The 16833-nt window shown below is 43.5% G+C and overlaps 1 protein-coding gene across 4 annotated transcripts in view; it reads right to left on the reverse strand.

The window, feature by feature from the left end:
* Positions 1-16833, reverse strand: part of pcnx1 (pecanex 1) — a 320670-nt gene that overhangs the window by 45495 nt on the left and 258342 nt on the right. For all 4 annotated transcript variants that reach the window (XM_070878882.1, XM_070878880.1, XM_070878879.1 and 1 more), the window contains 4 exons: positions 15391-15499; positions 13662-13791; positions 11564-11622; positions 2791-3006 (listed from right to left, as the gene is read on the reverse strand). In XM_070878882.1, coding sequence (XP_070734983.1) covers positions 2791-3006; positions 11564-11622; positions 13662-13791; positions 15391-15499 — 514 coding nt within the window. The remainder of the gene's footprint in view (positions 1-2790; positions 3007-11563; positions 11623-13661; positions 13792-15390; positions 15500-16833) is intronic.

Below are 16833 nucleotides of genomic sequence, written 5' to 3' on the forward strand. Positions count from 1 at the left end.
CAGGCAGTGAGTTCCAGACCCCCACCACCCTTTGAGTGAAGAATTTTCCCTCCTATCTCCTCTAAACCTCTCCCCAATTACTTTAAATTTATGCCCCCTGGTTGTTGACCCCTCTGCCAAGGGAAACAGGTCCTTCCTATCCACTCTATCCAGGCCCTTCATAAATTTATACACCTCAATCAGGTCTCCCCTTAGCCTCCTCTGTTCCAAAGAAAACAGACCCAGCATCTCCAATCTTTTCTCATAGCCAAAATTCTCCAGTCCAGGCAATGTTCTTGTAAATCTCCTCTGCACCCTTTCCAGTGCAATCACATCTTTCCTGTAATGTGGTGATCAGAACTGCACACAAAATACTCCAGCTGCGGCCTAACCAGTGTTTTATACAGTTGAAGCATAACCTCCTTGCTCTCGTATTCCATGCCTCGACTAATAATGTTTGTGGGACCTTGCTGTGCGCAAATTAGCTGCCACGTATGCCTACATCACAACAGTGATTACACTTCAAAAATATTTAACTGGTTGAGAAGCACTTTGGGACATCCTGAGAAAGTAAAAGGTGCTATATAAATGCAGATTCTTAAATTTATTTCAATTGGTTTATAACTTAAACCAATTGCATTTACATACGGGAGGCCTTGGATAGCTTACATTAATAACATTGTGTTGGTCTACATAATAAAACAGCATAATCCCCACAGTATACCAAGTCACTGTTCAGCATATGTGGGGATGCATGTTGTACTATTGATACTAAACAGGAATGTCCAGAGTTTGATTCCATGCTCTTTATTGAGTGAGATGATCTCAGTCAGGGCACTTGTAAGGAAAATACAATTGGCCTCCATATCTCCAAACTGGGAGAAGGTGGAACAGGCAGCCAGGGTTTCCACTCTCGATTGTTATTAGCAACTCCTGGATGGAAAGTATGTGTGCATTTGTGCACATAGCCTCACTGTTATTCTCATGGTAAATTCCGGACCAATAGATAGTGATATTTCAATGCAGTACTGAAGGAGTGCTCCACTGTCAGAGGCAGAATCTTTCGGATATCAGCTGTGGCTCAGTGGGTAGCACTTTTGCCTCAGTCAAAAGGTTGTAGGTTCAAGTCCCACTCCAAGGATTTGTGCACAAAAAAATAAAATCTAGGCTGATACTCCAGTGCAGTGCTGAGGGAGTGCTGCACTGTCGCAGATGCCACCTTTCGGATGAGACGTTAAACCGAGGCCCCGTCTGCTTTCTTAAGTGGGTGCAAAAGATCCCATGGCACTATTTCGAAGAAGAACAGGGGAGTTATACTCGGCATCCTGGCCAATATTTATCCCTCAATCAACATATCAAAAATAGATTATCTGGTCATTATCACATTGCGGTTTGTGGGAGATTGCTGTGCGCAAACCGGCCGCCGTGTTTCCTACATTACAACAGTGACTACACTCCAAAAGTGCTTAATTGGTTGTAAATGCTTTGAGACGTCCAGTGGTAATGAAAGGCGCTATATAAATCCAAGACTTTTTTTTCTTTCTTTAAACCGAGAACTTGTCTGCCCTCTCATGTTGGATGTAAAATATTTCATGGCACTATTCAAAGAGGAGGTATGTGTTTGAGAGAGAGAGAGAGAGAGAGAGAGAGAGAGAGAGAGAGAGATGTGGACAAGATTGGGCTCAACTATGATTATCCCCATCCCCATTACTAATCATCATCATCATCATAGGCAGTCCCTCCACACCGAAAAGAGATGAGTTCACAGGTGTTTCAATGATAATATTCCGGATCCCAAACTACATCTTGAAGGGTGGAAGATGCCTGTACGTGGATTTTTTTAACGTGTGGTGGTCGTTACACACCAGCCACCACACGGGCTTGACAGAGCTAGGTCTTGATCCAGTGGCAAGGATTAACCAAGACAACTGGAGACCAGCTCTGTGCACAGACCTAGTGCTCACACATATCACAGTGTGGGCTGGCCTGTGCTGCCCCTGGGCCCTTACCTCTTCTGGGCCCCGAACTCTCGCCTCTTCTGGGCCCCGATCACATCCCTGTGCAAACTCTTGCCGCTCCCTTCGCCCAGACCTCGCCACTCCTGCTGTACCTGCCCGCACTGCAGTCAGCCGTTGTCCTCCTGCAGCAGCACGCACTGTTCCATGCAGTGGTATGCCGCCGCACGCTGCTCCCTCTAATGGCCCCGGCCTGCTGATGGTCTTGCAGGTCGGGACCCCGGGACCCCATTACTAAGTACTCTCTGCTGGTACTCATGATGTAGCCTCACACATGAATAATGGCCATTGGTATCGGGGCGGGGGGGGGGGGGGGGCGCTCATATCTGCAGAACTATACCCCCTTCATAAACACCAACTTAAGAACAACATAAGAAATAGGAACAGGAGTAGGCCAAACGGCCCCTCAAGCCTGCTCCGCCATTCAATAAGATCGTGGCTGATCTGATCATGGACTCAGCTCCACTTCCCCGCCCGCTCCCCATAACCCCTTATCTCCTTATCGTTTAATGAAAAGAGTCAGAAAAAATTAGACAAACAAAAAGGAACAACCACTTTAAACCAATACACAATGAATTCCTTTCATAAAGTGAACACAATTCAAAGAAAGAAAACATGTACTCTACTTTAATAACCTGGCAGATAATTCTGTTTTCTAATCCTCTTTTGAGTAAGCATAACTGAAAAGAACTGACTTGGGTGTGCCAATTTAGAGACAGAAAACCTTAAAGTGAACAATTTTAAAACATTTTTGACCTTCCATTAAGTCAGATAATTGGAATGCGATGACTCTCACCTCTGAACTCCAGGCCCCGCAGTTGGTAGGTGACCAGGCCATTTCCTATTTCTATAAGGTGAACCAGTGCATTGAGGTAGTCGGAGGCGAGAATGAAACAATCCCCGGTATTGAAATTGCCCCAGCGTCCCAACATCAGGTCCCCACAGAGGCTGTGCTGCAGAGATCTCGTCAAATGCTCATAAAAGATGGAATTCAGATTGTTGTCATCCGAGCCTGGAAAATGTGAAAAAAGCATTAAAGGGATCAAGTAACAGACAGTGCGTGGGTTTATTGAAGTGCTTCAAATCAGTAATGCTTCAAATCAAATCTTTTCTGTTTGTGTGTATAATTTTGATCAATTTTTTATTACCAGGAGGCTACAGTATTCCCCCAGTTAAAGGCCCGACACTAGGATTGTACAAAAGGTGAAGGAAATCGAGAGTTCTGTTAGTCATTCAGAGTACAGCGAGGAGCGGGAGATGCTCACAGAAATACAAATTATAATTTGAAGCTATAGGGTCCAATTTAAATACTGCAGCAATAATTTGTAAAACAAAATAAGTTTGTTATTTTATGCTTGCAGTCTATTTTTAATCATTCAGCGGTTGGGTTGAAATCATGTCCTATGACATTAGTAATGTATGCGAAAGCATCAGTATAATGTTCCTCTGTCCACTATTTTAATGAAGGCACTAACCTGTTTGAAAGTGTCTTTGTTAAAACAGCAGAAAGAAATATTTCATATGAATGGGTTAATGTATTAATTATATGGCAAAGTGTGCTTTCAACCCATGTGCCATGAAAACACACAGTAGATTCACTCGAAAAACATATAGGGAGCGATCAGAAGCAAAATACTGCCGATGCTGGAATCTGGAATAAAAACAGAAAATGATGGAAATCTCAGCAGGTCAGGCAGCATCTGTGGAGAGAAAGCAGAGTTAATATTGCAGGTCGATGACCCTTCGTCATGACTGCTTTAAAAAAAAAGGTCTGTGGGGCAAGATCAGGTTGAAATGATGGGTCTACTGGGGAAGTCTTGTTTGTGGATCTTGGGAAGGAGGTAGAAATGGGCTGTGCGGGATTGGGGAACTATGAGGTTGGTGGCTGTGGAGGGAAGATCTCCAGAGGAGATGAGGTCTGGGAAATTATGACGATGTTCAGTAGTGGGGTCATAGTCCAGAAGGAGGTAGGAGGAGGTGTTAGAGAGTTGGCGATCAGCCTCTGCAAGGTAGAGGTCGGTTCGCCAAACAACAGCGGGTTTGATGATAAGGTTGGGGTTGGATCTGAGTGAATGGAGTGCTGCAAGTTCAGAGGGAGGTAGGTTGGAGTGAGGGGAGCAGAATGTCCCGTCGGCTCTCATCATCATAAGCAGTCCCTTGAACGAGGATGACTTGCTTCCATGAGTTTCAATGAAGGACCCGATGTTATAGTCCTCAACTGCAATTGAGGGGGTGGAAGATGCCTGTGCGTGAATTTTTTTTAACATGTGGTGACCGTTGCACATCAGCCACCACACGGCCTTGACAGAGCTAGGTCTTGGTCCAGTGGCAAGACAACTGTTGACCTGCTCTGCTGCATGGACCTAGCGCGCACACATATCGCAGTGTGGGCTGGCCCATGCTGCCCCTGGGCCCTCGGCTCTTCTGGGCCCTGTACCCTCATTTGTCGCATCTCCGCCACGATCTCTCGCCACTCCTCTGCCATAAACATTCACCGCATCTTGCCACGAACACTCGCCGCTCATCCGCCTCGACCTTCCCACTCCTCTGTACCTGGGTCCTCCCGATATTCCTGCCCACGCTCCAAAACGGCGACCAGGGTTTTGATGACGTCACCCAGTCGCCCATCTCAAAATCGTCGCACACTTGGAGCAGCTCGCGCTGGAGATTGAAGTGGTATACTGCTCCAGCTCTTTTATAGCCCGACCTGCGAAGCTGTTCTCTCACAGGTCGGGGGGGCCACGATGTCCCAGGGCCTGTCGCTCCAGCTCTTTGAAGAGGTCTAGAGAGGGTAAGAGGCCAGAGGGAGGGGTCCAGGTAGGGTGAGAATTCTGAAAACGGGAGAAAGGGTCAGCTGTGCAGGGGGAAGACTCCTGCTCAAAGAAGTGGGCATGGAGGTGAAGGCGGTGGAAAAAGACCTCAGCATCGTGCCGAGCTCGAAATTCATTGAGGTGGGGGCGTAAGGGGATGAAGCTCAGGCCTTTGTTGAGGACTGATCGTTTGGGGTCAGAGAGGGGAAGGCCAGAGGAGATAGTGAAAACTATATATAGGGGGTGAAATTTATTACCGGCCCGTTTGGGGGTGGTAACATCCGAGAGGCGTAAAACCTAGCGCTCCACTTCCTTCCTGGGGCGGTAACGGGGCGTATGCCTCAACAGCGATACACACTTGGCCACGTAGCATTGCTGCATCCGAGGGACTCTTCCCTCAATTAAAGGGAAGTGCCCAAGCTGCCGACTCTGCAAAAGGAAAAGGCAACTACCAGGACCACTGGGGAGAGGGTTTGTCGCGCGATCAGCCCGACATTCAAGCAGAGTGCCAGGCTGAGCGATCGCGGCCATGACCCCACGAGGAAACTGCATCTGCTCCCTCTCCAAGGTCTTTACATCCTTCTGAATGTGCGGTGCCCAGAATTGGATGCAATACTCCAGTTGAGGCCGAACCAGTGTTTTATAAAGGCTCATCATAACTTCCTTGCTTTTGTATTCTATGCCTCTATTTATGAGGGAGTTAGATACGGCCTTTACGTCTAAAGGGATCAAGGGTATGGAGAGAAAGCAGGAAAGGAGTACTGAGGGAATGATCAGCCATGATCTTATTGAATGGTGGTGCAGGCTCGAAGGGCCGAATGGCCTACTCCTGCACCTATTTTCTACGTTTCTATGAAGCTCAGGATCCCGTATGCTTTTTTAACCGTTTTCTCAACCTGCCCTGCCATCTTCAACAACTTGTGCACATATACCCCCAGCTCTCTCTGTTCATGCACCCCCTTTAGAATTGTACTCTTTAGTTTATATTGCCTCTCCTCATTCTTCCTAACAAAATGTATCACTTTGCACTTTTCAGTGTTAAATTTCATCTGCTACGTGTCCACCCATTCCACCAGTCTGTCTATGACCTCTTGAAGTTTATCACTATCCTCCTCACTGTTCACTATACTTCCAGGTTTTGTGTAATCTGCAAATTTTGAAATAGTGCCCTGTACACCCACATCCAAGTCATTAATATATATACAGAAAAGCAGTGGTCCTCGTACCGATCCCTGGGGAACACCACTGTGTACCTTCCTCCATTCCAATAAACAACCGCTCACCACTACTGTTTCCTGTCACTTAACCAATTTTGTATGCATGCTGCCACTGTCCCTTTTATTCCATGGACTTCAACTTTGCTGGCAAGCCTATTATGTGACACTTTATCAAAAGCTTTTTGGAAGACCACGTATACCACATCAACTGCATTGCCATCATTAACCTTCTCTGTTACCTCATCAAAAAACTCAATCAAGTTACTTAAACGTGATTTGCCTTTGACAAATCTGTGCTGGCTTTCCTTAATTAATCCACATGTCCACGTGACTGATAATTTTGTCCTGGATTATTGTTTCTTGAAGTTTTCCAATACAGAGGTTAAATTGACTGGTCTGTAGCTGCTGGGTTTATCCTTACACCCTATTTTGAACAAGGGTGTAACATTTGCAACTCTCCAGTCCTCTGGCACAACCCCCGTTTCTAAGGAGGATTGGAAGGTTATGGTCAGTACCTCCGCAATTTTCATCTTTACTTCCCTTAGCATCCTAGGATGCATTCCACCCGGTCCTGGTGTCTTAGCTACTTGAAGTATAGCTAGCCTTTCTAGTACCTCCTCTTTATCAATTTTTATCCCATCCAGTATCTCAACTACCTCCTCTTTCATTATGACTTTGGTAGTATCTTCCTCCTTGGTAAAAACAGATGCAAAGTACTCATTTAGTACCTAATTAAGCCCTCTGCCTCCATGCGTAGGTCTCCTTTTTGGTCCCTAATCGGCCCATTTACTATTTAAAAGCCCATAGAAGACTTTTGGATTCCCTTTTATGTTGGCTGTCAGTCTATTTTCCCATCTGAACTTTCTATATTCAGCCTGGTTCTCACTTGTATTCTCAAACTGACATCTGTCATTTTCTGTTACATCTTACTCTCTTCTATCTCTTTTGTCATCCAGGGAGCTCTGACTTTGGCTGCTCTACCTTTCTGCCCTGTGGGAATGTACCTCAACTATACCTGAACCATTTCCTCTTTAAAGGCAGCCCATTGTTAAATCACAGTTTTGCCTGCCAATCTTTGATTCCAATTTACCCGGGCCAGATCCATTGTCAATACACTGAAATTGGCCTTCCTCCAATTAAGGATTTTTACTCTAGATTGCTCCTTGTCCATTTCCATAGCTAATCTAAATCTTATGATACTATGATCACTGTTCCCTGAATGTTCCTCTACTGACACTTGCTCCACTTGACCTACCTCATTCCCCAGAACGAAATCCAGCAATGCCTCCTTCTTCATTGGGCCTGCCTCATTGATCAAGAAAGTTCTCCTGAACACGTCAGAAATTCTTCCCCATCTCTGCCCTTCACACTATTACTACCCCAGTCTATATTGAGTGCACCAAGGTTCAACTATCCTATGTGCACCTTGTTTCTCTTTTCTAATGCTACATCCTGGTGTGCACCCCCTGCCAAATTAACTTAAATCCTCCCCATTAGCACTAACAACTCAACAACTCCCCCCCCCCCCCCAACCGCCCGCCCACAGTGAGGACATTGGTCCCGGCTCTGTTGAGGTGCAACCCATCTGACCTGTACAGGTCCCACCTCACCCACAAATGGTCCTAATGACCCAGGAATCTAAAGCCCTCCCTCCTGCACCATCTCTCCAGCTATGCATTCATCTGCTCTATTATCCTATTTCCAAACTCATTAGCTCGTGGCACCGGGAGTAATCCAGAGATTACTTTTGAGGTCCTGCTTTTTAAATTTCTTTCCTAACTCCCTGAAATCTGTCTGCTATTATGATGTTGAGGGACAGTGATTCACTGTAGGTCAACGAGGACTAGGCTGATGGGCCAGAGGACTTAGTACAAGACAAGCTATATTCAGAGTTTTGGGCAAGTTGGAGTTTATGGAGGGTGGAGGATGGGAGGTCAGCAAGGGCAACACTGGATTAATGGAGTCTGGAGGTGTATAAGGTTTTCAGTAGTGAGCAATGCTGTGGAAATAGAAGCAAGTTGTCTTTGTGATGGAGCATTTAATGAGTTCTGAAGTTCATCTCAGTGCTAAACAAGATGCCAAGGCTACCGACAGCCTGGTTTGGCCCGTGAGAATGGCAAAGGAGTGGAGTTTCTGGCTGAGACTGAAGACGATGACTTGTCCAAGACGGGATGTCAAACAAGTCCAACAGTACGGAGGCAGTCAAAGGGGACAAGACACGTGGTGGATAGGTACAACTCGGTATCATCTGCATACATGTGAAAACTGACTCCATATTGGTAGATGAGGTCACCGACGAGCAGCATCTAGATGAGGAATAGGAGGGGGCCAATGATAATTCTTTGAGGATGCTGAAGGTGACAATGCAGGATTGGAAAGAGAAGCCATTGGTGAAGACAATCTGGTGATGTTTAGATAGCCAAGAGAAGTACTATGCAAGGGTAGTGCCAGAGAGTTGGATAATGGAGGAGATGCCATGGGAGGATGGTGTATTTGACATGTTGAAAGCTGCAAAGCAGCTGCAGACAGATAAAGTATCATGGTCAAAGTTACGGAGGATGTTGTTCATGACTTTGGTTCAGGCTGTTTAGGTGCTGTGAAAAAGATGGAGACTGGACTGGAGGGATTTGAACAGAAGAGATAAGCGGGTGAGACCAGAATAGGCAGAGGTGTGTAACACTCTCCACCCAGGCAACTCATTTCAACATTACGTACATGACATGTGCATGTATGGTCAGGTACAGTATAAGTTAGAGTAAAACTCCCTAATTCTACCCCTAGAATGTGTCATAACCCCAAGCTCATGAGCACTCTTTAATCTAATTTTCTCATTTCCTGCATCAGTAATCTTTATAGCCCGAGGTTAGCTACCAATACTTCTCCGACAGCAATACTCACTAGAAACCGCACTGGAATTGTTCAAGTTCATTACACTTAAGACCTTAACAGCCTTCAGAGAGAAAGGACTTTCATCGCATCAGCCTGGGTTGAATTGGAACTCAGGTCCCAGAGGTGGAATAAAAATGTGCTGATCGACTGCACTACCTCTTCATGGAGATATTATAATTTACTGCTAACCATACGTTTATGTTTAAACGTTTTATTGTAGGTCATTTATTGTATATGAATTGAGATTTTTCCACTGGTTTGATAAACACACAACACAACAGGATGGCAATGCAATGATGTCATGCACAAAGTGAGGCCAGAGTTTTTCCATTCCTGATAATGAAGATGATCCACCTCATTCAAAACCTAAATGAAATATATCATCAGTCTTTTAGCACATCCCAAACTGAGTAATAAAAGGTCTTTCGCTCCAGTCAAACATTGTGAAACATGCTCTGTACAATCACAGGGTAACTATAGTCGGTCCAAATACTTCATTAGAAGCCCTGAAATACTGTTTATGGAACTGGCACAAACTGAAAATGTCAAAACTTGCCAAAGTGTCGTATTTCTCCAGGTTTCTATTGCTGGCATAATGCACACATACTGACAAAGGCGAATAATGCAACAAGCACAAACAACAAGATTTTCAGTTTATGCAACATTAAAAAGTAAATGATAGAAAATAATATTACGTGAAAACGGAAGGCGGTTCACTACGAGTAGGCATGAAAGCCACCAGATTGTCTGTAGAAAAATCCTTCTTTACTCATACACCAGATAATATTAATTATTAATCTTCTGCAATCCCAATCTCCAGGAACTTATTTTGCTTATGCTATCTTGTACTGTTGTTGCACTGCTGGCACGGGTGTGGCACCAGTACAATTTTTGGAGCGGTGTGGACAGTCATTGCATAGATGTATTGCTCACAGCTCATCTGGGAGCTCTGTACATGTGTACTCAGGCAGGTTCCACCAATGTTATATGGAAAATTGGCAACATTAAAGTGCATGTTTGACATTGCTCCATTGCAGCCTTCAATGAGGTATTAGTTCTAAATAAGCAGCATACTTGGCAACATTAAACAGAAAGGATGATTGACACAAGTAATTGAGCTGAACTGAGTTGAGGATCTATTCTGAATACTTCACGATCCTACCTTGTAAAAATGGCACTCTCTCATTCCATCTTAAATAAACATCTCGACAAAGGGAAAAGTCAGTCAAGTACGGAATCAGTGGTGGGGTAAAACAGGATGAGAGAAATAACTTATAGGACTGGATTTTCAAGGGGTTTGCGACCGAGTTTTTGCTGCGTTTTGACCACCGCGGCGAAAACCCAGTCGCAAAGCCCGGGCGAAATCCTCGGCTCCTTGTTTGCGGCGGTGATGGGATATACCGCCGGGGAGAGCTACGCCGGACGTGTAACAACCCGAGTTTCGGCAGTCTCCCGACCCGGACACCACGCCCAAAACACCGACAGGTCGGTGCAGCACTGCCAGCTGCGGTAAGTACGAAAAACCTGCAAAAAAGGTAAGTTAAAGTTTTTATTTTTTAATTTTATTGCAGCGGTTAGTTAATTAAGGGTCTTGGTAATGTTTTTGGAATGTTTTTTTGATTTTCTTCCCCCCCCTCCCCACCCCAAGGCCTCTCTTGCAGCGCAAACGACCCTGCACTAAAGTTGCCGAAACTTGCGTTTTGCGCTGCGAATAATCGTGGAATGCCTCCCTTTCCAATGCACCCCAGCGCAGACCCAAAGACCTAAAATCGATAATGCAGCAAAAACGATCATTTTCACGTATCGCTACCGTTTTCGCCGAAAAACATCCAAACCCGAAAATCCGGCCCTGTCAGAATTATACTGGGACTTAAAGGGTTAAATTATGAGGACATGTTGCATAAACTTGGCTTGTATTCCCTTGAGTATAGAAGATTCAGGGATGATCGGATTGAGGTGTTTAAAGGTTAAAAGGATTTGATAGGGTAGATACAAAGAAACAACTTCCTCTAATAGGAAATCAAGAACGAGGGAACATAATCTTAAAATTAGAGCTCGGCCATTTAGAAGGGAAATCAGGAAGCACTTTTTCCACACAAAGAATAAAAATCTTTAAGTTTCTCCCCCAAAAAGTTGTGGATACTGGGAAAATTGAAGCTTTTAAGACTGAGACCAGTAGATTTGTGACGGTAAGGGTATCAAGGAATACACGCAAAGGTACATGAACCATTATCTAATTGAATGACAGAGCAGGTTCGAGGGGCTGAATGGCCTGCTCATGTTTCTATGTTGGATTTCAGAAAACATAAACCAAAGGCACGATCAAAGGGATAAGTTTTAAGAGAATTTAGAAGAAACAGGGAGATAGGAGCGGAAAGTGTTTTTGGGCCAGAGTTCCCAAAAAATGAGGGGCAGAGTGAAAGATTGATCTCTTACGGTGAATTGGATGGAGCTGGGGAATCATCATTACTTCATGGTGGTGAAATATGAGTAAACAAATTACTGCATCTCAGGGCATACATGATACATAGCAAATGATGCTATAACAGTTAGGTCCATTCAAATGCGAGGTGCCTCTACTATTGATTGCATAGTAAAGATTTTGCTTGAATTACATTAACATAGTAATGGTTTTTCTAAATTTGCATCTTACCTGGATTTCTGTCGAGCTGAGATGCCAACCTGGTATTCGAATGATCCACCCGCTTTGTGCTACAAAATAAATTGAAGTTTTAACACAGAAACCTGCAGCACACAAAATAAAATTGCAGCAGTCAGCAATGACATACATTAAAGCAGCGACAGAGTGATAAGGGTGTTGGGTCAGGTCCACAACCTCCCAGTCACATTATCATAATCTCAGCCTGAGGAAAGGCTAGAGCCTTCCTGAGAGGGAAGGAGAGAAGATATAAACCATTGGAGAGAGAGTCACACAGGCTCTATCCATGCAACCCCTAAGGGCCGTTAATACAGTTACTGGCAGGATTCTGGAAGCAGAGAAGTGAAGGGGGTAGATCCTTGCCTCATCTCGGAAAGCAGGTTTCAAATCCAGTTTAAAGTGATGGATTGAAAGTCTCTCCTGTATGCGGGCGATGTGAAATAAGTTTGGGAAGCCTCAATGTGGTGCCTGGTGAGTATGGGCTGACAGAACACAACTGTCCTTAATTTGTCACCAATTGGCAATCTCAATCAGAGATCACAGGATGGTTATTGTGGGCAATAGGGAAAATAATATGTTGGCAAAGTACAGGGTGTTCTTCTGAGGTTACGGCAGAGGCAAAATGTCAAGAAAGAATAGGAGTTTTATTTTGCATCGAGCTGTGCTATAGTTGTCCTGAAAGTGCTTAATACAGACACTGCATGCAAGAAATGGGTTCAGGTTGATTTGCTGGGAAAGACACACCTCATAAAATGTTAAATAACTTTGTTTAAATGTGAAGGAGTTCCTGCCATCTACAGCGCTCTGCTGCAAGTCAACCTCCAGAGGTCTAATAATGTTAGAGACCCAACTTTCTGTAGATCCCATGAGCTACCAACCACCTCCAATCAGCTTTCATGCTGTTGTTTTTGAAGAGTGGTGGCAGCATTACATGTAAACGGGGATAGTGCTGTGGCCATTCCAGAGTACCCAGTATTATTAATTGTAAAGTACTTCGGGAGACAAATAACAACGCATTTATACAACACCTTTATGTAGTAAAATGTCCTAAAGCACTTCAGAGGAGCGTTATCATGCAAAATTTGACACCGAGCCACATAGAGATATTAAGACAGGTGCCCAAAAGCTTGGTCAAAGAGGTAGATATAAGGAGCAACTTAAAGGAAGAGAGAGGTAGAAAGGCAGAGAGGTTTAGGAAGGGAAATCTAGAGCTTAGCTTCTAGGCAGGTGAAGGCATGGCTGCCAGTTAAGTAAATCAGGGATGCGCAAAAGGCCTGAATTGGAGGAGTGCAAAGATCTCAGAGGGTGTAGGGCTGGAGGAGTTAGGGAGGGGCAAGGTCATGGAGGGATTTGACCACAAAGATGAGAATTTTAAAATGGAGGCATTTCCGGATCGGGAGCCAATGTAGGTCAGTAAGCACAGGGGTGATGGATGAGCGAGACTTGATGAGAGTTAGAATATGGAGGGTGACAGATCGGCCAGGAGAGCATTGGAATCGTCGAGTCTAGAGGTAATAAAGGCATGGATGAGGATTTCAGCAGCAGATGAGCTGAGGCAGGGGTGGAGATGGGCAATATTAAAGATATAGGCGGTTTTGGAGAGGATATACGGTTGGAAGCTCAGAGGGTCAAACAGAACACCAAGATTGCAAACAGTCTGGTTTAGCCTCAGACAGTGGTCAGGGTGGAGTCGGTGGCAAGGGAACAGAGGTAACACAGCAGGGGCAGAGAAGAAACTGAAAGAGAGAAGCAAACTAAAGAATGCTTGGTTACCACAAAAGACATGGATTTCATTAATTTTATTTTAAGTTCCATGACGTCTAACCATGATATTCTCAAAATGTTTATCATGGCAAAATTACAGCTCTATGGTTGATAAATGCCAAGTTCTTAAATTAGATGTCAGTGTCCTGTTAGCATCACCTACTGCCAATAAAGAAAATTCCAATACATCCAAGGATTGATAAGGAAAGAAAAATAACAATTTTATTATATATCAAAGGGAAAATTGCTTTTATTTTTAAATAACACATCTCTTTTATCCACATGTGCTGAGTATATTATTGCATCATATTCTCAATAAAGCACTTACTTGTAGTCTCTTTCCCAGAACTTGACTGGGCGTACATATGAAGTAATGAATATTGCACTTCCAAGAAATGGGTTTAAAGGAGTTGAGAATAAAGCTGATACCATCGCCTGGACGAATAACATGGCTGAATCTGAAGTAAGCCAATGATTAAGGAATAAAAAAAGCATATAATAACCACACCACCACTCACTGCAGTGAAACCCCTAGAATGATGGCATACAATGGGCTTTCTGCATCAAAATCTATCTCGAGACCAAATTATAAAGCATTGCCTATTTACCCAGTATCTGCACTGCTTCAGACTTGTCTTCCTGTCATGTTAACATGTGTATCTGTAATCTGTTACAATTGTCTTTAGTATACTTGTGCTTTGTGATTCAATCATCCAAAGTGACATACACAGTAGGTCAGGTAGAATGCCCCGAAACTGGAAACCTTGGGACTGAGGCCATTCCAGTTTGAGCTTTCCCAGATTTCGGAGGAGAAATCAGATGTCGCGAATCCGGAAACCCCTGAGCCGAGTCTAGAGTATTTCTGGATTTCGGAGAAGAAATCCAACGTCCCGAATCCAGAAACCCTTGGGCCGACTTTCGTGTATTTCCAGATTTTGGAGCCGAAAATCCAACGGCCGAATCCTGAAATCTCATGGGCAATTTTCGGGTATTTCCAGATTTGGGAGACAATCTGACATCCCGAATCCGGAAACCCTTTCGTGAATTTCCGGATTCTGGAGCATTACATCCGACAGCCGGGCCGCACTGCGTATTTTTTTGGATTCTTGCTTGGAGAAAAGTAGGTACAGCTTAAAAGTCGGGTTTTCGGGAAATATTTACAGATTCCGGACAACGACTCTTGCAATCTGCACAATGTGCGTTTTTCAGACAATTGCGGTTTTTAGAACTCCGGGCGTTCTACGTGTAATCAACAATTCCGACAAGCAACAAACTGGCTCCACCCTTAAGGGAAGTACTGTCAAGAGTACGGAGTCAGCTCTTATGTCAGTAGCATTATTTGTTTAAAGTCATATTGGTGCATGGACTTTTAGTGCCGACCTGAAAGAGACGTTGGAGCTGTATGGAGCGACACTGACACCTCTCTGCAGGGGGAACCTCCTTTCAGCATAAGTTGCTGCTAACTAAGTCAAAGCTGGCTCAAATACAGCATAGGCACTTAATAAAATCATTTGCTTCTGCAGTTTAGCTTTCCATCGATATAAATGCATTCTAATTGCCTGGTTTTACAAAGTAGCGTTGATGGAGTTTTTCCACCCAGGTACGTCAGCCCAAAGCATTCCCATGTAAATTGCACAAATGTCGGAATTAAGTTAAGTGCGCAAAACCAGAATACAGCAGACTCTTTACAAGGCTAATATATCACAACCTAGATCACAAAACACGTTTTCAAAGGGGTTTGTTATAAATCCCTTATAACAAACAGTGCTGTCTAACAACAATGTACGATAAAAGTAAATTGCCTTTTAAGTTTTTAAAGCATATCTAAATGTGCTCTGTGTGGTTTATTCAGCTTGGATTGCTGTTCTCATTTGAGTTTTATTACAATAGGAGGTTTACTGCTCATTTGAGCATTAGGCTGGCCAAAGTACATAGCCACAAGCCACAAAACTGACAAGTAGACGCCTGTGAAATCCTGCGCTGCTATTGTAGTATATTGTACAGCAAATGGAGGTACAAACAATATTAACCAGTCATAAAACACAAGTACAGGATACGGGGCACAGCAAAAGGCTGAGCAAAAGCATGAAACGCCGATCCCCATGTGATTTGCCAAGGAGCAATGTAAGTGTAGACAAATCTCAGTTTGTAGAAAAGTTCCCATAACTAAAATCAAATGGAAAAATATTAAATGTACACATTTTTACAGTCCAACATTTAAATTAATATTACACTTCAATGGAATACTGTATATTTAATTCATGGCAAAGTAAAGGACCAATAGCCAGCCCGCTCTTCTCTCCCCTTAGCCACACAGCACAGTAACGCACACCATTTCTAACAGAGGGCAAGTATTGACTGTTCCTAGAGCTCTGTTGGCATCTCTTGGTGCAAGTCATTTAGAACAGGAAGAGAATATACATTGAAAATCTCTTAAAAATGTACTAATGATACCATAAGCCTACATACCTTTTGTCCCATATCACATGACACTATTTTCAACTACAAATGCTGTCAGAAAATCTCTATATCATGTAATTGGGTGAAAGAAATTAATTTTAAAAGATAATTTGTTATTTAGCATTCTAAACAGCAGACAGGCGGCTGTAATTTCTGCATTGAGATACCATCAATATAAATAGCAAAATTAATTGCTCTGGTTTAAAAACATCAAATAATTTCCTCAATTGCATTGATACTTTGCAATTGATTTGGAGTAATCATTTTCCTGTGTAAAAAGAATACAAATGGAGAATAATGGAACAAATATCAGTAAAACTTTGATCAAACAATGATGAATGTTTGCAATAATCCTCCAAAACAAAGTAATAGAAGCAAAAGCATTGGACTACTCAACATGCAATTAGATGCCATGGTGGAAGAGTCAATATGCTAGAGGCATGGGCTTCAATGGACCCATTCAGGCCTTTTCTTATAATTATCAAGTTTATTCCACAAGTGAGGAAAACCAGAAGAAGTTTGTACATTCTGTTTTCATGTTTTTAAGATATGTATTACTACAAGTACCAACGTACTTTGATGTTCCTCATCATGTCATGTCATGCTGCTCACATTCTCCAAATGGTGCTTGCTACCACCTTAAGAATCTCCTCAACAACGTGAACCAAAGTGCTCAGATCATTACTGAGCTCAGTGACTCCATATAAAAGTATTACAAAAAGTTGGTGTTACAAAAGGTTACAAAATGTGATTATGATTGGACAGAATTTGCTGCCAACATAACAGTGAGGCTAAAGGTGCTCACCGTTATGCAAATGGCACAGCAACTTCAGGCGAGGGGCCGATGCACAGTTAAATGCCAATATCCAAAAGCTGCTGTCCGAGTTGCGCTGTTCCGCTGTTAGCTTCGTGAAAATGGCATCTTGCTGTCTCCCTCACCATTGAAATGCATTGAATGACATGAAGTTGCTGTATTTGCACGGTAAATACGAACTAAACTCGCCACAGAAAGTTATGTCTTGTGATTTCAAGTGTAACTA

The sequence above is a fragment of the Pristiophorus japonicus genome, chromosome 4 (genome assembly GCF_044704955.1).
Source record: "Pristiophorus japonicus isolate sPriJap1 chromosome 4, sPriJap1.hap1, whole genome shotgun sequence".
NCBI lineage: Eukaryota > Metazoa > Chordata > Chondrichthyes > Pristiophoridae > Pristiophorus > Pristiophorus japonicus.